This window comes from Planococcus citri, chromosome 1 (assembly GCF_950023065.1).
Source record: "Planococcus citri chromosome 1, ihPlaCitr1.1, whole genome shotgun sequence".
In the NCBI taxonomy this organism is placed as follows: domain Eukaryota; kingdom Metazoa; phylum Arthropoda; class Insecta; order Hemiptera; family Pseudococcidae; genus Planococcus; species Planococcus citri.
Genome location: NC_088677.1, coordinates 29,031,797 through 29,054,588, shown reverse-complemented (window position 1 = coordinate 29,054,588; position 22,792 = coordinate 29,031,797). Strand labels below are relative to the sequence as shown.

The window sequence follows — 22,792 nt, the reverse complement described above, 5'->3', positions numbered from 1 at the left end:
TTAGCAAAAAACAACAATTTTTAACCGTATTACTAAAAAGCGAGAAATCTTTGTCAATTTTTGAAAACACGAGAATTTTTAGTTGTTAGATAGGTAGGTAGTAGGTACCTAAAAAGAAACACTGTTAATTTCAACAAAAGACAGTAATTTTTTGAGAATCATTCAATGGCAAAAAAGTGAAAGTTTTCGGCAATTTCTGGTAAAAAAAAGAGAGACTTGAAGGCAATTCATGAAAAAAAATCAAACTTTTTAGTAATTTTGCCAAAAAGCGAAAAAATGCCAAACTTTCACAAAATTTATCAAAAAACCATGGCAGTTATCACCAAAAAGTGATACCCTTTCGCAATTTTCGTCAAAAAAGTTACGAGTTTTTTTCAACTTTTTGCATTGGTAAATTAACGAGACTTTTGGGTAAGTAAGTTTTAGGAAAAAAGTGAAGTTTTTCAACAATTTTGTAAAAAAGCTAGCATTTATGTCAATTTTTGGCAAAAAGGAGGATTTTTTGAAAATTATGTAAATACTGGAAAAAATAATACTTTTTCGCAATTTTCATTGAACAAAAAAAACGAAATTTTTGAGCAATAAGTAACTGGCAAAAATACTACAATTTTTGTCAACTTTTAAAAAAATTGAGACCTTTTGAATCAATTTTTGGCAGGAAATGAGACTTTATAGCTACTTTGAAAAAAAAGGAATTTTTTTGCTATGTACTTTTAACAGGAATCGAGACTATGACAACTTGAGCAATCTTAATCTTAAATGAGCAGGATTGAAACAAAAGGGAAGCTGAAAAACGTTTTGTTTCCAAATTCACAAAAGCTAAACAACCAGATGTCTACTAAATCAAAAAAATAAAAAAGGATGATTTTTTGATGACTTTGAGACGACTGAATTTCCACTTTTGGACGACATTTTTAAAGTCACGTAGGTTTAAAATTTTAATTTTCATGAGTGATTTTTAAAGAATTTTTCGCGCTAATCACTGGAAAAATGATGAAAAAATTCCATCACCCCAGTATTTTTCAATTCAGAATTTATGACACGATTACCACAGAAATCTAATCAATTTATGATGATAACTTTCAACTGATTTTTATGAAAATTATCCGGTTTTTATTATGCTTTTTTTGATTTTTCACGATTTTATTTTTATTTCAATATTTGATCAAATTTTACGTAGGTAATAGGTATGTAATGTATAGATCGATGTTTATCTACCTAGATAAATATACTCGTATACACGTATGTGCAGTACTAGCTTATTGTAGATAAGCTCGTTATCTCTACAATTTCACACGCATACCTGTACACTTGATGTTATGCCTTTTATCATTGTTAACAATGAAATCTCCAAGTGAACCATCGTTTTCTTGCTCGTGAAATTTCATGTGCATTTTTGCCCAGCATTTTGACAAAGATCACTCCAAGTATGCTATTGCATTGCATACCCTAAGAACATTGCAAAAGATTGACATATCCTCTCTCAAAGGAGGATCTTATTTTATACTTGGTATTTTTTTTTGAAATTCCATCGCTCCTACGAAGTCGAATCAGTTTGTTCACAATTTTTTTTTTTTAATGATGAAAATTTGCCTAGGTAATTCAAGACTTTTCGACTGAAAAAATTGATGTACCTAAACATGTGCATCAATAGTACTTTTTTGGAATATGACAGATTGGTACGGTGAACGCGAGGGTGGAGAGGGAAGGGGATTGAACGCCCTCAAAATTTTAGAAATTGAAATTTTAGTGATTTTTGCATTGTTTGTCATTGCACGAACACAAAAAAAATGAATGAAAAACGAGCCTTCAAGAATGACTTTTTGACTCCACGAGTCTCATTTAGGAGAGGGGGGAGGGGTTTCTATGCTTCAAAATTATTCTAAAACACATATTTGTATAATTCAGCTTGAATAAAATTTCGTTTCAACAAAAAAAAACCACACAATTATTTTCAAATAATTTGGAAACTACGTAGAAAGGCCTTGTAAGAAGTCACATTCTTCACTCTATTATTAACTTCACATCAATATTGATGAATTCTCGGCATATAACCCTGACAATATCAAATATGTTAATTCTCCTCGTCTAAAAAGTACATTCATCAATTTACTCAATTTTTTCAACACGTTCGTGTTAAACAGAAAAATAAACAAAATATTCGAGAAAAATATCCGCGAGATGAATCGATATTCATGCAACAAAAATTTCACTATACGAGTAATTACCCCATAAATAATCAGCTTGCGTTGAAATAACACTACGTCGCAGGGATCGCAGATTATTTCAAGAATGATGGAAAATTCGCATGTAGAATTTTCATTCCAGGGTAGATATGAAATAAAAACTCATATCTAGCTGGATATACATCGTATCCACACTATACACGTGGACTGCAGGTACAATACACCTATCCTATTCGATGAAATTAATTCACATAGTCTAACAGTTACATAAAGAGGGGTTCCGGAGACAGGACAGTAGCATCACATCGAAATGAAAATATCATGTCCGAGTTAATACTGGCAAATGTAACCACATATGTTCAATGTCGCAGAAGAATTCGTGTTATATTAGTACTGCCAGCGTCGCCGGAAGTTTTATTCGAAAACGATTTACTTTTATTACAATATGGTTAAGTACAAACTGATACCATGTGCAGCATTTGAAAAAACATTCCGAACACGTTACGCGAACAAGTTGAAATGGTTATTCTAACGGAAAGATTTTCCTGCTGGTAAAATTGACGAAATTTATACTATGAAATTTGATCTTGGTTCGGATTTGAAATTTTCTATTTATACGTAACAGACGAATAAATCGAATAATCGACGAGTCGCGATTACACCTAACACAATGAAATATATTGCAAGGATCACGATTCGTAATATGAACGTTAACACGTACCTCATCCACCATCCCATCTACATCTAATCCTGTACCTCTCTTCCAGCCCCATTCTATCACACATATGGGTGAAAATTTCGTTTCAAACAACAGAATCCATCTCCGCATTCTCGTTACTTCAGCGTACTCCGTGCGTTTTGCGGCAACCATAAATAACAAAACATGTTCCCGAAAATGGCAACCAACTTTTCCCATTTTCGCTGGTAATGATTAACTCTTATACACAAAGACAGCACAGGAACCGCCTTCCATTGTTTTTATATTATAAAGTAACTGAACTCGCGGTAGGAGATTCAAGTTTGAAAACTTTGATATGGTAATTGATGTTTGTTTTCGCTTCTCACGCTCCCCAGACTTTGAATATTTTCGCTGATGAGTGACTTTTTTTTAATAGGCATGAAAGACCATGCACTGTTTCACTTTTTCAAAAAAATTCATCTACCTACAAAGCGTCGTTATCGACAAATATTTAAAAAAAAGTCACGTAACCGTACTTGATTTTCGAACCTCGAATGTATTCCACGACAAAAAAAATACCATACATTTTAATTAACTATAAAACTATACGATTTTTATTCACTAAGTTTCATTAAATCGTTCAACTTTTTAAAAGTTAATTCGCTGTTTCAGCGTTCAGAAAAAAAAAACCTCCAGCTTCATCGATTCACCGGTATCTATCCGGAATCGTTTTCGTGTAAATTCTCTCTTATTTTTTTTATTTTTTTATTTTTTTTTGTTGCGTAGTTCAATAACTTCTATTCAAATTCGCACAGCAATCCTTCAAAATATTTCTTTTAGGCGAATCACAGTTTAAAGGGGGAAAAAAGCACGTATTTCCTCTTATACTGGATTGGGATACCTACCTACATAATGTACTGGTGATTTTTTTCCTTCGCCTTTTTTCACCCAATGTGAAATCTTGATACGTGTACGACACGTAGTATTCTATAAGCTGTTGTAAAGGGAAAAAAATCAATGGGTTATTTTTACTAAAGCCGGTTCAACACCCTGTTTGAAAAATACCTACAACAACCACCGAGCAATGATTTCCTATAAGATTCGAATCAATATTGAAATTGTTCAACAGTTATCGTTTTACTGCATTTTATCCCGCCGATATCCTATAAATTGGAAAACTTTCATCGTTGTCAAACTCCCCTTCCGACTATGGTGATTAATGACACGTTAACGTTGCCTTTTGGTTGACAAGTAGTGTACTCGTTTGTTTTGCTTTTCTAAGACTTTCACCACCATAAATGCTGATAAGTCTAGTGGAAATTGATCGCGACCCGAATGGCAGCATCAACCATCATAACCACACCATGTGTAAATGAACTTCGCAGCTTCATGGGATATGTACTCTTATGAACTCTGTAAATGTATCGTTTTATAATTAACATCTCTGTGGCTGTTGCCCTATAACCATAGAGCTGTGCTTTTGAAAATGAAAAATAGCATTAGAGTGAAGGAAGCTCAAAAGTAACGAATTTTATGTAGGAAATAAATCACAAGGGTTGGAAATATTGGAAATGTTGCTCGTAGTTAGCTGATGTTCTACCTGTTATGGCTATATAGCTATACTGACCCTTCAGTATATCTCTTTTCGTTCATTTCCACAGGATAAATCATTAAAAAGACACTCGAAATGGTCTCGTTTAAACGTTTTTCGTTCGTTATTTTTATTTTTCAAATTTTTCTACTTTATTGTAAAAAGTTTTTAAGGAGTTAAGTCTTAAGTACCGTTTTTTTTCTGTTATTCTTTTCTAGACTGCGAGATCGTTTATACGAGTCTATGGGAAATCGAAGCTCATTTCATATATGATGGATTTCTGATGGTAAAATACAGGGTGGCCCGTATGTCATGTTGAATAAAAAAATTTTTTTTTAAAACACGTAGGTATTCTACTCATCAAGAGGAATAAATGAAAGGAAGTCTTTTCAGGCGACTATCCTGAAGTTCCGCATCTGTGAAGGCTCCCCAACCTGTGGATTTTTTTTTCAGTTCCACGATTGACCAATAATTTAACTAATAAGTTCGAAATTTTCAAATCTTCAATTTTTGGGTAAATTCGTGTTTTGAAAGTATTTTCTTCTCGAGTACTGCACACGAATTGAGCCAGAACATCAAAAATATCATTTCTGGAACTACTCTAGGGAAATATTTTGAAATGCAGTGGGGCCAATTCTTTGGTCATTACTCGCAATATTTTTTAAGTTCATGAAATTGGGAACAATAGCCAAAAAGTTGGTACTACTGCACTTCAAAATATTCCTCAACTTTCAGATATAATATCTACCGATGTTTTGCCACAATTCACGCGAAATTCTCGAGAGTTAAATATTTTCGAAACGTGAATTTACCTGAAAATATACGATTTGCAAATTTTTAACCACTCAACAGAACCTTAAAAATTGTTTGAATTTCAACAGCAATAGCCTACGTTGACGTATACTATCAAATATCATTTTTTGAAAATGAACAATGTTTTCAAATCAGGTTGGGTACGAGCTAGAGCGAAAAAATATGATTATTTCAACTATTATTCATCTTTGGGGGCTTACATCTTCCCTCCTGAAATACCTCCGGAGCTGGGTCTTTTTCTAGGCAACTTACATTTCAAAATGAAGGATCGCTGAATTTAATCAAATTCCTCCGCCATTTTTTTTTTTTTTTTTTTTTTTTTAATTGAGATCCACCCTCTAACAAGTATGTATACTTAATTGAGTAACTATTTGTACATAGATATATCAGACAACTTTTACATGGGCATTATGCTTATTTTATGTTAAGCACGGTACAAAAAGTGGTTAAAATCAGTCAAAATTTATTCAACAAACAAACCACGAAACGTTTCAGAAAGGCGAGATTAAATTTCCAAACGAACGGATTAATAGCTTGCGATATATTGCTTCACAGTACCTAATACCTATAATGTCTTCACTCAACTAGTGAAACAGGGTGTCTACTAAATCCAAAAAACAAAATTTCGTATCTTTTTCGTACTTTTATCGTATTTTTTTCGTACACTATATTTTTAGCAGTTACCTATACTTCGTAGGTACATTGGAGAGAGGGGGGTGTATCATGTCATTTCGGCTACAAAAATCAAAATTTCAACGTTCTGAGCGGTGTGGTCTGGGTCCCATTTTGCTAATTGATATCATATTCAATAAGACTTACAAAAATGTTCATTTTCTGAATTTTTGGGGGCCCAAAAGTGATTTTTCTCCAATTTTAAAAGAAGAAAAAAATTGGGCCGAGCGAAGCAAGGGCGAAAGTTTTTGAAAATTTGATTTCAAAAGACTTGAAAACGAGACTTTGAAAAAAAAGAGGAAAGGCCCGAGCGAGGCGAGGGCAAAAACTTTGGAAAATTCGTATTTCGAGAGAACTATAAAAAAACAATGTTTTTTAATGCAAGGAGTTCGTTTTTTGCTTTATAAAATTTTAGATTGGAAAGATGTTTTAAGGACGTTAATTTTGATAAGAAAAAAGTCAGAGAACAGGTCCAAGTGAAGGCGAAAACTATTGAAAAATTGTATTTTGAGAAGTAGGTGTACAAGAATTTTATTTTTTACTTTGAAACTTTAAAAATTGAATACTTTGTTGACGATTTTTTAAAAATAATTTCAATTTTGAAAAAGAAAAGAAAACAATCTCAAGCTAAGCGAGGACAAAAGCTTTAGAAAATTGTAATTCGAAAAGCAGAACAATATCAATTTTAATGTAAGAAATTCTGTTTTTCTTATCTCAATTTTTTCAATTTTATCAATGGTTTTTTGAAATTACAAGCGGAAAAAAAGCACCAAATTGGGCAAAAGCTTTTCTAAATTTGTAGTTTCAAGAAGCGAAACAGTAGTAATTTAAATGTGAAAAATCCAGTTTTTCCACCAATGACATTTTAAAAAGTTTGTTTAAAACTAGCTACTTTCCAAACACAACAAATAATTTAAGAAAATATGGAAAATAATAATTTAGCCCGAGCGAAGCGAGGGCAAAAGCTTTTGAAAAAAATAAAAATTTTGAGGATACATTATGGTAATTTTGTCAGCAAATTAACATTTAAATCTTTTCAAAATTTCGTACAAATTTCGTAAATTTCGTACATTTTTAGCAGTTTTTCGTACTTTTTTGGGTCATTTCCAAATTTCGTGCTTTTTTCGTAAATTCGTACTTTTTTCGTGCTGTAGACACCCTGTGAAAAATACACAGGGCGGTGATGCTTGAAAATCGCGATCGATCGTAATTGGCCTCATCGGTCGTTATTTTTTTTTGGTTTGCAATGCTTGAAAATCGTAATGAGCGTACGGTATCGTAATGATTGTGGAATTTTGCGTCCAAAAATGAAAATTACATGGTTACTTACGAGTAAAAAATGTAAAAGTTTTCCAATCTAATTCGATCTTTGTCCATTTTCATTGGATTTTCAATTAATTTCATTTTCAATACGCGATCAGATGCAATTCAATTTGAATTTAAAATTTCTAATATACATTTTAAAAAACGTAGAACGAGATATAGATATGAAAAAATTTGCCACTCCAGTTTCATTTCAAGCAGCCAACAATTTCTCAAAAAAAAATGTATCATTTTTATCAACTTTTCAAGCATAGCAGTTTCCCAATACGACAGTTCACGCCGTTTTCGTCAAAATTTTTATTACGACCGATCACACTGATAAAGCCGATTACGAATTTCAAGCATCACCGCCCAGACTAGAGCCGGCTTTTTATTCGTATCTACATAGTTTTAAACTACTAAAAGAGAAAACTTGAAGAGATTGGGAAAGGAAATTAAAATTCAACAAGGCTAATCATACTACACCGTATCAAATACGTAATAGATATGAAGTAGGTAGTAGGTACATCTACATACACACTACATACCTAAGTACCTATGTACCTATCGAGATGTAAAACTTGATAAAATGATTTTACTTGTTAATGTTTTAATTTCAGCATCGATCATGTATCTTTCAGTAGCATTTTATTCAATGACGTCATCGTCATTGATAGAAATATGATTAAAGTAGTAAGGTTGCCACAAATTACAGCATTTTACATCAAACTGAACAGAAACGAAACTTTGCACTCCGAAGTACCTACATAGGCAACATATGCCAAATCTATATACGCACGATTGCCTAGCTCTCAGTTCCAGGGGTATCAGTATAGGTAGAGTCGTTTGAAAAATTGATTAAAATATAATATTTTTTTCAAGGTTTAATCGATGAATATTTTGCACCAAATTAATCCAACAGAACCAAGCGTTTTAATTTACCAGAAAAAAAATTGAACAATCGTTCCATGTTTTTTAAAATATTTAAAAATTCGTAAATTTTGATCTAAATAAGATCTCAGTTATACAAACGTTAGCTTCCTTTGGACTTGTATCGGAGACGGTGGAAAATTTTGACAAAGAGCCTACAGCTGAAATACGAGTACTAACAAAAAAAATTCAGATGCTTCAAATCATTTTTGAATTTTTGAAAATTCAAAAAATCTGAAAGGGCTGTTTTTATGACGATACATATTTTATTTAGCTACTTCTTAGAATTTTTGTTTTCGAACATAATGAATGAATCAGAGCGAATAATTACTTTTCAGTGTAACCCTCACCTCAGTCCTCGTTCTAAAACTACCTGTTTTAAATCATGATGAAGTCACAGTGAATTTTCAACTTTCTCCAGAAATTTCAAGTAACCCAGGATCTGGAGGCACGTGCCAAAGTGCATTTTTGGCCCTTCTGCAGCAATTTAAAATTTTTGGAAAATATTAAAAACTCGCCAAAGGCTCGAGAACGGTCTGAAATGGGTAATTTTTGAAGTGGGAGGGGGGGTGAAATGAAATAACACTTCGGACCGGTTTGTTGGGTAAAAAAAAAATTGTATGAAAAAGTAGAAAAATGACACGAGTAAACACAGCTTTTTTGGATTTTTTGAAAAATTTCAAAAATGAACTTCAACACTTTGAAATTCTAGTTAGACGGATTTATAGGACATGTTACTTCGATGTAGCTTAGTTTCGTTCAAATCGAACCATGTTCGTTCGAAAAAATCTCTTTCAAGCAAACTCACTTGGGTGAAAACTGTGCTCACCTCAAAACAAAAAAAAATGATATGGACTATTTTAAATTTAAGCCACAATTCAATCATTTCAAAAAAAAAACAATTATTCTTCAAATTCACAACAATTTACGCAATTTTAGTTTATTTATTACAAATAACGAACACTTTTCTCGAAAAACACCTGAATTTCCACCACGATCTTCAATCCGTCAGTAAAGAAAAAAATAATACCCAGAGTTCATTTGTGTATCCACATTCTACACGTCTTACAAAAACCAAAACCGATACCGATCCGATACCTACTTACGTAAAAACAAACCGAAAAAAAGCAACAGTTTCGAATAACAGTAAAAATAGCTTTTTTACTCGAGATATCAATACATCGAAATACCGGTAGATACTTTCACCCTGCACCTAAAAAAATACGCGAAAGGGATATCGCATGTATAGGCATTATCGGTAACAAGAAAACGATAACGATGAAATAAAGGCAAAATAAAGAAGCCATTTTATATACGCTTCGAAAGTGAGCACTTCGGTAGCCCGAGCAGAATGAAAACTTAGTAAAGTCTGTGCCAAATCGATCGAAGAAGACGACGACGGGGCCTTAAGATAAAGTGACTCGACAGCACCTTAACAAGCCTCAGGTGCCGCGGAATTTTTTCGTCTCTCATTTCTAAGGCAATTTGCTTTGGAAATCTACCTCGGAGCTTGGTTATTGTATCGTAACTCTCGCAGTCAACATTGTCTTATACTACGTGTATCCTTTTTACACTGCTGTGATTCTACATAGCTAGGTACCTCTATATCTATACGTATGTCTCGATCTTGGCCAAAATATCGCCCCTTATACATCCAAGTAACGCAGAAAATGCTACCCTTTGTACTACTTTATACTGTTCCGGCTTCCTCGCTAACAATATTTTTTTCCCTTAAGAACCGTTGCGCATTTACAGAATTCTAAATGAAGCGAGAAAACATTCAACCCCAAGTTCGAAGAATTCGAATCGTTTGCTCTATAGCATTAGCCAATCTATCTATCTTCTCTTCATTCGTCGAAAAATCTACGCTAAAAAATTCTCCGAGACGAGAAATCGTACAACTAAAAATAACCCACCGGTAAAACGGAAAACCCCCAATTCGAAAATATGAATAACAAAAAGAAAACGTTAATTATTCCGCAGCATCGGATGATACCGGTCAAAAATTTTTAATTAGTCTTACATAACAGAAGGCGGATCGTGTACCAGGCAGCGTGGTGGCCTGGTGGGTCCGAATGGAGTAGAAATTTCATTAGCTTTTAAGGACAGAAGCATTAGCTTGACGGCGAAAAGAAAAGATTAACGGAACTAAAACAATTTTCCCAAAGGTATATAACAAAGATATTAAAGGGCTCTTGGTACGTACAATATACCGATGGTCACGTTATATTCTGTCCGTATAGCGATCCTTTTAAATGACTAAATTTCGCGCTGATCAACTTATTAACAGTGGTTGGTAAACTGAACGTGAAACAAATTAACGAGCCCCCATATTCGTAAAGACATTGTCGACGATTATAGTTGCAAATTCGGTCATACAAATTAATATAGCCAGCAGGCTCGTAAAGCTTTAATACACGAGCAACTCGATGTTTATGCTTTTTATTGACATTTATTCCAAACCATTGATCAAGTATCTAAAACTTCTGGCAATCATTGGCTTCACTCCATACGCGTGAAACTTTTACCAACATATGGGGCTTTAACGAGCCACTAATAAAGATGCATTGGTCATCAAAATAGCCATTTTATTAACAAATTATTCAGTCGACTGGTTTATTTTTTATACAAATGTTGCAAAATAGCCAGTGTATTAGGTACGTAGATGTACCTATAACGAGTACGTTTCAATAGGCAATAATAACAGTCAAATAGCCAATGTCCTACATACACGAAAAGTACATTATTGGTAATGGCTTCGTATATGTACGTTTACGAAGTATACGTATTTCGTTTACCAAATAATAATACGACGTTGAGCGATTCATCATTATTTTTAATCATGGTTCATAATTAGCAATGTATACAAATCACGATTGAAAATTGATGCCCGACGTTGTGGTTTATTGACAAATAGAAAACTTGAATGATTTTCAAATACAGTCAATATCATTAATAGGCTCAGTTTTTTCAAAAATATAAAAAATGTTTCGTCAAAAATATTGATAGCTTCACCTACTCATTAGAGCTGAAATTTGACCTCTATTCCCTATTCCTTTAGTTCACCTCGAACGTACGAAAATCATGTGAACGTATTATTTCAAAAAACCAGAATTTAGCGGTGAAACTCTGTTATTAATAGAATAGTTTTTAAACATTTTCAAACGTCAAAAATGGAAAACCTACAAACCAATAATATGCTGAAAAATCATCCCACATCGAATTTAATACCAAAGTAGGCATTATTCTGGCTGAAAAACGAGCAGTGCAAAAAAAAACTCACAACAGAATCAAAACTAAAGACGAACACTTCCAGCAAACAAGACCCAATCCACCATCTATAGGCATATTTCAAAATATCATTAATTATTACATTTATGCAAAACCATCAGCCAGCATCATCTGAAAGAATCTCATCGTTCGAATCAACCTTGAGAACCACTGCCTCGAGTAATAAGTGTATTACGTTGAAAATTTCACGTTCTAGGGGATCGGTGACGGAAAAATGGAAACGATATCGCTCGCCAGTAGACTATATAAGCTGAAACTTGAAGTAAAAGGGGCGCCAAAAACTTAGAGGGATGAATCTCGAAACCTATTTGCTTTTGTGTTAGGGGAAAACTATACGCAATTAAGTAACAAACGTATACGTATTTCCCAACTTGAAAAACTTAAACAAAAATTCGCTAAAAATGGGAAAAAAATCAGTTTAAAAACGAATTATTACGCCATTACAAGCGTAAAAAAACCCGACAGATGAACCTACAGTATCGAGGAGAAATATCTTCAACGAAAAATTTCGCCTTCAAACCGACCCGTAATGTCTGTTGAAAAAATATTATACAAAAATGAGAAATATTATAATAATGCTTTAAACTGTATATTTTTTCATCTCGACTCGAACGCGCGGGCCAAAGTTATTAAAATAATTTTTCTTTCTGTATTATGTCACGTTCGTTTTACTTTCTAACGTAATTTTTCACGACATGAAAAAATTATCCTGCTTATAACGCTACTATAATGTTGTAAAAAATCACGAGCCGGGGCTCATTAATCCGTTTCGTTGATGATAAAAAAAAATGAAAAATAATTTCCATTCGAAAAATTTATGAATTGGAAAACTACGACGTCAAAGGGTTGTAAAAAAGTTCGGATTACCAATTTACTCGTAGCAAGAAATAAAATTATACGTCTCGTATTATTTTACAAGACGTAATAACTCGATAATTTTACACAGGGTGTCCTTTACGTAGCACTTAATCATTTCGTTCAAATGGGAATTTACTGGGCAAGCATTATTGTTTGCCTATGTTAAAGCTGCAGGAGCACAATTAAAATCAGCTTGTATGATTTCTTCTACGTATTTCTTCTTACTAAGTGAACTTTTTACCAAGTTTTTAAAAAAAGTTCTGCATTTCTCGTAAGAAGACAAGGATGCATAAAACGTCATGCTCCGCAGTTTAGAATGCTGAGATTCAAATTGATACGTACCTATTACTGGCCTCCAAAGTCGATTCGACACATTTTTCAGTCATTCTGGAGCCTCAATATTTTCTCAGATTCCTTATATAGATGAAAAAAAGGGCAGAGAATCAACTCCAAGGGGTAAGCTTTTGATTTATTAACCATTTTTGCATCGGAAGAAATGGGTGTTTCAAAGCACCATCATTGTTCTAGCCAGAAACATTTCACTTTTTCAACTATTTTTAAGCGTTGCACGTTGAATCATCATCACAATTTGATCGAATTGTCCCATTTAAAGAGGCAAAGAAGAAAGGCAAGGGGAAAATTTTGACTCTTATTTTTTTTTTAATTTTTTAATTTTTACAAAAAACGTTCATCTACTTGTGACATTTTTCAAGGTAAAAAATTAGAATGCTTCTGTACCCTACAAGAATGAAGTAATTTTTTTTCTTTTTAGAAATTTTATAAAACCAATAAAAAATTATTTCCAACCTCAAATTTTTGAAATTGGTAGTTCAATTTCAGTCACACCATCTAAAGGAAATATCACCACAAAATCATCGCATTTCGAGAACTCTGAACTTTACAAAAATGCATTTTGGTCTAATGGCCAGAACATTGTGAATGTGAGTATACTAAAGACGTCAAAAAACCATCTAATTAAACAAATCCAAAAATTATGAAAAAAAATTGAATTGAAACGAGCTCGAAGCTTCTGCACGAGGAGAAGGTGGGTTGAACAATAATAAAAAAATTATTTTTCCCACTTTTTATCAAGATCATTTGGCTATAATTTTTCATCGGACCCTATCACACACATTTAAAAAATATTAAATAAAAAAACTCACTTTGATGTCTCCTTTGAATCAAATCCCTCTATCAATCGAAAATATTTTCCAAATTATATGTAAATAGGATGGAGAGAAAAGGAGGGGGGGGGGGTACTCACGATATGCACTTTTTTTTGAAAAAGCGAGAACTGAGAGATGATAATTCTTTGGGGAAAAAAGTCGTTTCACAACTTTTATTCAAAGTTCTCGTCATAAATTTGACAACTCAACAACTTTTCTTTCATCGATGTGCATAAAAGAAGCATGTTTTGCTTGAGGTCATTTCTGTAGTTCGCCCATAGCTCGGTTCATTTTCATTTTTCACGGAGCTCCCCCCACCCTCTCCATTGTAATGAACATATTACACAAAAAATCGAATTTTATTTGGTTCAGATCACATAATGAAAGAGAAATCATCTCAAATTATAGGACAAAGTAAAAAATTCCAGGATTTTGTAGAAAAATTGACTCTACCTACTCTTAAATTGGACGAAAAGGGAGGATCTCTTTGACATCCAAAATTTGACAGAGCCCAGCAAAACATTGCTGTGAAATAAATATGTACCTCAAAAAAGGAGCAAACAATTTCAGGTTCCCAAGTCAGAATTTACAAGGGTGGGTAATGTTTTTATGGCTCCAATTTTTAAAAATTAGGCACCTCAGGGTGGTAAAATATGCTCAAATGAATGAATAAAAAATTTCAGACTCCTAAACCCAATGGAAGTTGAGTTTCGCGACTTCAACGTTTTTCAAAGTCATTTTCGACTTTTAAATTTTATTTTTCAATTTTAAATCAAATTTGGATTGAAATAAATAAAAATTACTGTTCCACCTCTCAAAAAATAAAAAATAGCTTAAAAAAAAGTCAATAACACAAACACATCACATTTCTGAGATATTTTGTGTTTTGAACTAATTTTACAACTGTTTTAATTTTTCTGAGGAGGGATGATTATTACTAATTTTTTCAACTAAATATGATCAAAAAAATTGGAAAATTACCTGTTTTTTGTATCTATAGATCCAAATTTCCACCAGTGGAGGGGATCTGAAATTTTCAGTGGATTCGTCTGCGCTCATTAGGCCACTATTGTGACCCTTACCATCAAAATTCGATAAAATGCAAAAATTACCCACCTCAACAGTTAACACCTTCGCCCTATTCCTCGTAAATTTTGATTCTGATTCATACTTCAGAACCAATCTTTATAGCATAAAAATATATTGTCAGTTAATTTTCAATCTCCCCTTACACGAAGGGGGAAGGGAGAGTTGCATATGAATTTCATTTTTTTTAATTTTCAAGTCCTAAAATCCACGACATTTTTTTTTTCAATTTCAACCTATAATTCTTGTATGAGTTTGGATTTTTTTGCACGCTAGACCAATTTTTGGCGGAGATGTCCACTTCAATATTTTCAGGGGTACCAAAAATGTGGTGTCATACAGTTTCCATGAAAGTATTATACAAAATAAAAGAGAAAATGCAAAGAAAATGGTTCGAAAAAATTCAATTCAATAAAACTCACGACGCCGAGGTCATTTTCATAGCATTTTCATGTTCATACATGCAAAATTATTTTTGTTTTTCAACATTGAAAAAATGTATACCTGAAACTAGCAGTTTTTGCCGGAAAAGTTGGATAACATATTGTTGAGTAGCTTCCAATTTTCTACCACGTCTTTGGCGATTTTTCGACTACAATCATTTAATGGGTGTCTAGAGCGGGGGGGGGGGGGGGGTTGAAAATGTATTCAGCTTGAATCTACCTCTCCCCCTGATTTTCAGCCCCAACTTGTTATGAACATCCAGCATCGATGAAGGGAGCTGATACTGTGAGACATACTCGTGATTTCTAAATTAAACAATCCTCTTTAAAAACGTAAATTTTCCAAATTTGAAGAAAGTAGTATAGAAAACAAAACAAGCATTCTCGAATTCACGAAGAATTGATCAGTATCCAGCACTCGTGACCAGAAAAGCGAACAAAAAACATACAACAATTTATATAGCATAAAGATACACATTTCATACTCAAAGCTAACGAAGCAATAAATTTCGAAATTTTCACGACTATCACGTTTTAAAAATAAAGGATTCAGCTAACGTATAAAATTCGTATAAACGAATCTCCACAGCTTATTATAGCCATACGTCCGCCCTTGTACACATTTTCAAGGTCATCGACTATCCGACACACTATACACACGAATAACGCGTAAGTATAAATTGCCTAAACCGCAAACACGAAGGGATCAGCGACGAGGGCAACCATCTGGACACCTTGTATACACATTTTATACAAAAGATAAAGGCCAAACGATGGTTAAATCGAAGCTAAATACGCGTTCGAATAATAACACGTTTTATGTACGAAGCTTTCAAAGTTTATACGTACAAGTTTGGCTTTATGTCGGTTGCAATTAGACCGGAATAGTCTCGAACCGAAGCGAGATTCACGTAGGTATCGAAATTAGCCCATTACAAAATAGTTACTTAGGTGTAAGACAGTTTCATCGAATAAATTTATAAACTCCGAGCGCCTGTACGTGGTACGATGGTACACTCAGCCGGTCTGTTATTATTGCATTATACAGATGCAACCTTTCAATTTCACTATAGTTTTCTATGCGCTATGAATTATAAATGGACGCGAAGATCTCGTCGTAATGGCAATAATGTATCTAATCTAACCATTATCGCCAACAATGTAGTACGTAGGTATGGCCGGGGCCGGGGGTAGGTCTAGGTACTCGTACAGCGTGCAATGCGATGCAACAAACATATTTGCACACTTAACGATAAACAAGCGACAGGCTAAATATCAAGTTTAACGGCTGCAGCAGCAGCGACGACAACAACATTCTGTAAAAGCCTAGAAGCGAAAACACGCCAAATAAACGTCCAACAAATGACAGACGTATCTGTTACCATTTACGGTACAAGTTGTCCGTTAAGAGAATTTCTAAAATAACGACTTTTTATACTACTGTCGCTAGGTAATTAACGCTCGGCAACGTAACCATTAACGGAGAAAAACGCCGTCCTATGTGCACCGACTCGATATCAGACTAGCCTCATTTTCCCCTAAGAATTTCTGATATACCGTATACTTTTCAACTTTTGACGGTGCAATAGGTCTATAGCACGACGACGGTGCAAGTTGCCATGCCATGCTGCCAGAGCTGGTGCTTTTTCGTTAGGGTGCGAAATGAACGAATGCTACACACTACACGTACGTACGTATATAGTGTCGACATTTACGCAATACGCACCCCTTCGCTAGCTGTGATGTTATTTCGAGCAGATATTGTAGTTTTAATTTTTATATGTTTGGCGCGCGAGGCAGGCGCAGCCAAGAACAGAGGCGAAGGAGGGATGCATTTTGTCGTATTTCATATGTAGCGAGTTATTTCACATTCGAGAGCGCGTGTAATCTAGAATGTAATTTAGAGGAAAACCTCGTTTATTAAGCATATTTTAAAAGCGAATCATTCGCCGTAGTGGTGTAATATAAAATTACGTACGAACGAGTTCACTCACTCGTTGGTTTCACAACTTTTTGGCGTGTACATTTTTTATATTCACCGAGAGCGATATTTTAAAATCATCGAATGCTCGTATACCATCGTGTTAGTGTTGCTGCGGAAAATGATCGAATCGGGATGAACTGAAATTGCGCGAGAAATGACAAACTACGTTCGATTATAAGCGACGACGAGAAAAATGATTCTATATACGTCTTACAAACGTATCACACCGAGTGGAACAGATGGATTATAACGGGATGGTCACGAAAAGAGAGCACAGGTCGAGAAGCATTCGAATTCAAATATCTCGATGCCGAAACTCGTATATTTTGACTCGTCATTTTTGAGGAAATTGAAAAAAAATGTCAACGAATAGACAGATGGAAACTTGAAAATGTTTAAATCACGTTTGTTTTCAAATTAATAAAATTCAGACGTGATAAATCTTCAATCCCTGGAGTTCAACGAGGTTTTCAAGCGTTCTCAAGCTTTCCAGCAAAAATGTAAATACTTCAAAAAAAATTCTAATGCAACTCGATGCAAGCAAGAATGAATTGGTTTGCTAACTGTGAAAATTGAAGGAGCAGCAACTCAACTTATAAAACTCAAGAGTGTGCTACTAAAAAAGTCGTTTATATTTTTTCCTGTCTAAAATTGAAGGCGTCAGAGCCTTTCTAATCAGTTCGGTTCCTTCAATTTTGAAGTTGAACTGAAATTGAAAACGACTTTTTTTAATGAGATTTAATAAGTTTAGCAACCTCAAAAATGGTTAAAATGCAGATTTTCACAATTGTTGGGGCGTTGATCTCCCCAGGCCTCATCCCCCCTAGATCCACATGTCATATAATTAATTCAGTAAGTATTTTCAAGGTGTCTATTAAAATCCAGAAAGCTGAATTCGTGCCTTTTTCGTACACAAAAATGAAATTTCATACAGCGTCAATGGTCGTCAAATCTGTCATAGTGGACCACCCCCCCCCCCACCACAAAAATCAAGTCTTCGAGGTGTCCCAGATTTTTAATCGAAGCAATAACCTCCAAAATTTTAATTTCTTTCCTTACTAAAGTTTTTGTGAAACTATCTCATTTTCTTGAACAATCATTTTTCAGAAAATTTGGGGAAAAAACAAGTGACTCTAGCAAAGCAAGCCGAGCAAAAAAACTCTGTTTTGAAAAGGTTTTTTCTGTATTTTTCTAGAACCAATAAGGTATGACAAAAAATGTGAGAAAACGATGAGGAAAATTCGCAATTTTGGATGAATTGCGTATCCTTTTTACAATTTTAGCAACCAACATTCTTGAATTTCAAAAGTTGGTTACTAATATAGTGAAACAGATGCATTTATTTAAAATCACACATTTTCCCATAATTTCATTTTTTAGTGGTCAAATATGTATCTTTAATTGGACGAATTTTCATAGTTTTCTGCTTTGTTATTATGAGTATGAAATGTATCTTTATTGCTACAAATTGTTGTATTTGTTCGCCTTTCTCCTAAGTGCTGGATACTGATCAATTCTTCGTTCATTCAAGAATGCTTGTTTTATCCCTCCCACATGGTTTTCTGAGAGATATAAATCCTGTCTCAATATTCACTGCACATGGATTTTTCAGTTTTGGGGCACTCAAAGTGACTCGCTTCGATTTCAATGAAATTTGAATTCAGGCGACGAAAAGCATGCTCCAAAACTTTCATTTTTCGATTTTTTTGCAAGTCTTGGGAAGGTTTAAAATGAGAGTATCTTTTAGTGAAAATGTAAAATTTTTTTTAAAAACATCACTCAATTATAGCCTGAAAATTCTTCAAATATGCCCATAAAACATTTCCTTCAAAATATTTTGAATTTCTCAAGAAATTTCAGTCCATTTTTGACAGGTTGCAAAGTCACTTTTAAATAATTCTACAGCAGGTTATTTTTACTCGAATTTGGAATATTCGGAGTGAGATAAAATGCCCATTACCAACCTCCAAAAAATTTCTGCAAAGATTCATGCTTTTGCAATCCAGCTTTACACGGTCCAAAAATTTTTCTGCTGGATGAAATGTCTTTCTTATAACTCTTATCAGTATAATTATTTGCTTTAATTCGGCAATAAATAATAGTCCAGCAAACAGCAAATGATGACTTACTCATTTATACTTCCAAATAACAGCAAACATTTGAACTCACCTGAAATTAAAAAAAAATGAAATCAATTAAATTAGTATTCAAAGCATAAATTGAACTTCAGTTACAATCAAAGGACACGGTTCTTTATATGTGAAAAAAAGGCCCTAAAACCAGAAACCACACCACTGACACACATTTCAACACTCACATCTCTCCTCACCCTCTTCTAAACTCCTACACAACCTTTCGATAAATCCCGGAAAACCCCTCACCTGACACAATTATTACGAGCAAATTCATTACGGTGTGTTTTTCATCTGCTCGCAAAAAGCAGCACAAAAAAACCACGAAACAAAAGGCCGAAAATAAATAAATTATATCGAAGAATAGCTGAATTTCTGGTTTTATTGGAACGTGCGGCCAAAAAAGGCGAAAAAAGCTCATACGACCGGGTAAAGGTCTACGGGGAAATATCTTCCGGCTTGTATCTGTGCTGAAAGAAAAAAATATAAGAAGGAAAGTTTTCCACACAAAATTTCCAAGATGGGTTTCCTTTCGGTTAGAAGAGAAGGAAAAAAAATAAGGAAAATGCATCAACACGGAAGAAACAATTTCGGCATTATTAAATGGCAATATTAAAAAAATTCGTAGCGCTTTTTTCGACAACAACAACAACAACAGCAACGACGACGACCGACGAGAATAAAAAAATCTGAGAAAAACGTAGGTATGGTAACGCGTTCTGGAAATTTTTATACAACAGATAAAGCACAAAATGAACGGTTTAGTAGCATATTCGAGCGATTTCCATTTTATTATGAATACTTTCGCAGTTGCTTTCTTCGTCGACATCTTTGTCGAATCGTGTTCGCCGACAATTGCTTACCATTATAGTGTTTTTACCCCCGAGTTTTTCACCTAATTTGTTCAGTTCGATAAAAATTCGTAAAAGTACGTATAAAAAATTGAACCATTTGCCTCGTCAAGCGGGAAAATAACCAAATTTCAATGAAACTTTGGAATTTTCGACATCGAGTATTGAAATTATGAATGCCTTTTACTAGTACGGTACACCTACGTACCTTATACTCGAGTAACAAAGTATGAAAAATTATAGGTACTCGTATAAACCATTCAATCGAATAGAAACTCGATCGCAAGACGACGAATGGCGAATGGCTAAAATTGAAATATCGTTTAGTAGGTCGTCGTGGCGTTATTCGAAATCTGCCTAGTGCGCGGTGTACATCAAGAAAATGACACGTGTTTGATACGACGACCATAATATAACCATACTATGCATAATGTAACATGTACATAGAGAGCAGAGAGTATACGTAAGTTGTTAAACTTATGTCTACTCACGTCGTCGTCGGGTTCAATGTATACTCGTATGTTTGTCTATGTAGACAATGCAGCATGTACCCAAGATTAAAAATATTTTTCGTCCTATTATAAATTATGATTTTGAAAATGTCAGCCTGCTGTTCAACTCGATCCATGTAACTTATACATATATTCGAATAAACGATTGTTATAATCCTTTTCGGTACCACGAGCACACGACGACGCCCAACGTAACATTATTTCGAGAGCATTTCGTATAGCATTATTTTTCAAAATATTATCGTAGATTTCATCGAAAACGAATGTACCTCCAACGAAGCGATCGATTTCCCATACTAGCGTACAAATTAATTAAGAATCGCTATTTTGCGGTTTATTAACGAGATATGCGATATCGTAAGTAGGCACAAGGCACATGCTACATAGTACAACATACATACAAGTGCCTGCTTGTGCTTTTATAAAACGTTCAACGAAAGCGGTTATGGTGTACTTTTGCGATCGCGCAAATTTATAAACTCGCTTTACGACGGATTAACCATATGTGGCAAGTAATAGTGGCGTAGGAAGAAGGCAATTTTCGTTCGAATCGAAGCCAATGTGTGGGCCAGATCCGTTAATTTTTTACGAGGTTAATACACGACGACCGTTTTCAGGTGAGATACAGGCAACCTAAATTTTTAATCGAACGTCTCGTGTTTACGTTATAGGATGATTCTTGAAAAAAAAATTAAAATTTCTTCAATGTGTAGATAGGGTTTTGATAAACAAACAATAATCCCGAAAAATGTTCAGGGTTCAACAAACTTTCTTCGGATTTCAATAATTTTTAAATTAACTGCTCAATCCTCGGAATTTATTGAAGGCAAAAGATGGAAATTTGAAAAGCTGAACAAAAAACATTACTTTCTAATCCGACCTTAACCCTTAAAGGCCCAGGCGAATTCTGAGATGTTACGTAAAAATGCTTTCAAGTTCTTGAATTAGATCATTACAAGTTTCACTTTTACTCTCAGTTCACCCCCCCCCCCCAGTTCCATAAAACCACTTCAGAAATGATGGATTCATCCACCAAAATCGAGAAAGCAAAAAACCCAATTGGGTCAATCTTGGAACTGAATGGTATGGTTTCATTAGATGTTATGAATTAGTGAAATCATACTTCCGATGAACACCTTGCCCTTTTTTGGGGTTCATATCTACTTTGACACGGTGATTTCCACTTGCGCTTTTCCTTCAATTTATTTTGACCAGTTGCGCTTTTCCAAGCCTGCTTCTTTCAATACCACTTGCGCTTCTTAAAAACCAATTTCAGGGGTTCTCAAAGTTTGGAAATTTTGATAGTACTAGTATGTTTGTGCAAAGTCGTTCTTTTATGGCGTTGATATTGGATTACTGTGCGGTAGAGGAACATTCTCGTGATGTTACGAATGCCAAAACAACGAATCAAGGCTTTTTTTTTTTGAAAAATAATGAAAAAAATCTGTAGGTAATGTGTTGCATGAATTCATGTTTTATTCCTTTTTTTTTTTGTTTTCTTGAGCAAGGAGCAAGAATATGCCATAAAATACAAAGTATAACATTCTACAGCTGCAGTTACCAATGCTTTTTAAAAGCAAACTTGAAGTAGTTAGATACTGTTCCAAATGCCATGGGGTGACCATCATAGAATCTAACTACCTCATTTTTTGCTATAAACAAAGCTTAATACATATGTGTGTGTAGGGATGGTGCAGATGCAAGGCGATGGTCCCGGCTGCGGGCGCGCGCCGCGCAAGCGCGGCGCATCTCTTCTACCCGTTCAGTCACGTTGTCTCAAATTCCTGAATTTTTTTTGGTCATGAATACTTGAACAGAGTTCATATGGGTCTGTCTAGAAGTAAGGAGATAGCACCGGTTCACCTGCGCCCCCCCAGCCTTCCCGTGCCCGGCACCCCCCGTAATTCCCCCTCGCTTCGCTCGGGGGAATTACGGGGGGTGCCGGGCACAGGAAGGCTGGGGGCGCGCGCCGCGCAAGCGCGGCGCACCTCTTTAAGGTCGCTTTTCTCAAATTTTAGCCTCATTATTCGAAATTTCTGATATTTTTGGTTATGAACAGAGTTCATATATGTCAGTCCTCTCCGTGTGGATGTAAGGAGATGGTCTCAGCGCCTCCGCAGCCTCCCCGTGACTGATACCCCTCGAAATTCTCACGAGCAAACGTGAACTTGACATCAATTCATAGTTTTACTCAGTATTTCTTCAAAAAAAAAAAAATGAATAAAAGTATAATTAATCACGTAATGCTGAAATACAGCGTAATTAGATTCATTTTTCCAGTACATATATTGAATAT

The 22,792-nt window shown here is 34.5% G+C and overlaps 1 protein-coding gene across 4 annotated transcripts in view; it reads right to left on the bottom strand.

Annotated features, from left to right (window-relative positions):
- LOC135831225 (uncharacterized) overlaps positions 1-22,792 on the bottom strand; it is a 373,616-nt gene that overhangs the window by 248,766 nt on the left and 102,058 nt on the right. The window contains exon 1 of one of the 4 annotated variants that reach the window (XM_065343557.1): positions 19,131-19,170. The exons of the other annotated variants lie outside the window; for them this stretch is intronic. Coding sequence (XP_065199629.1) covers positions 19,131-19,134 — 4 coding nt within the window. The 5' untranslated portion in view covers positions 19,135-19,170. Of the gene's footprint in view, positions 1-19,130; positions 19,171-22,792 lie in introns of those variants that run through there. 4 annotated transcript variants of the gene reach the window in all.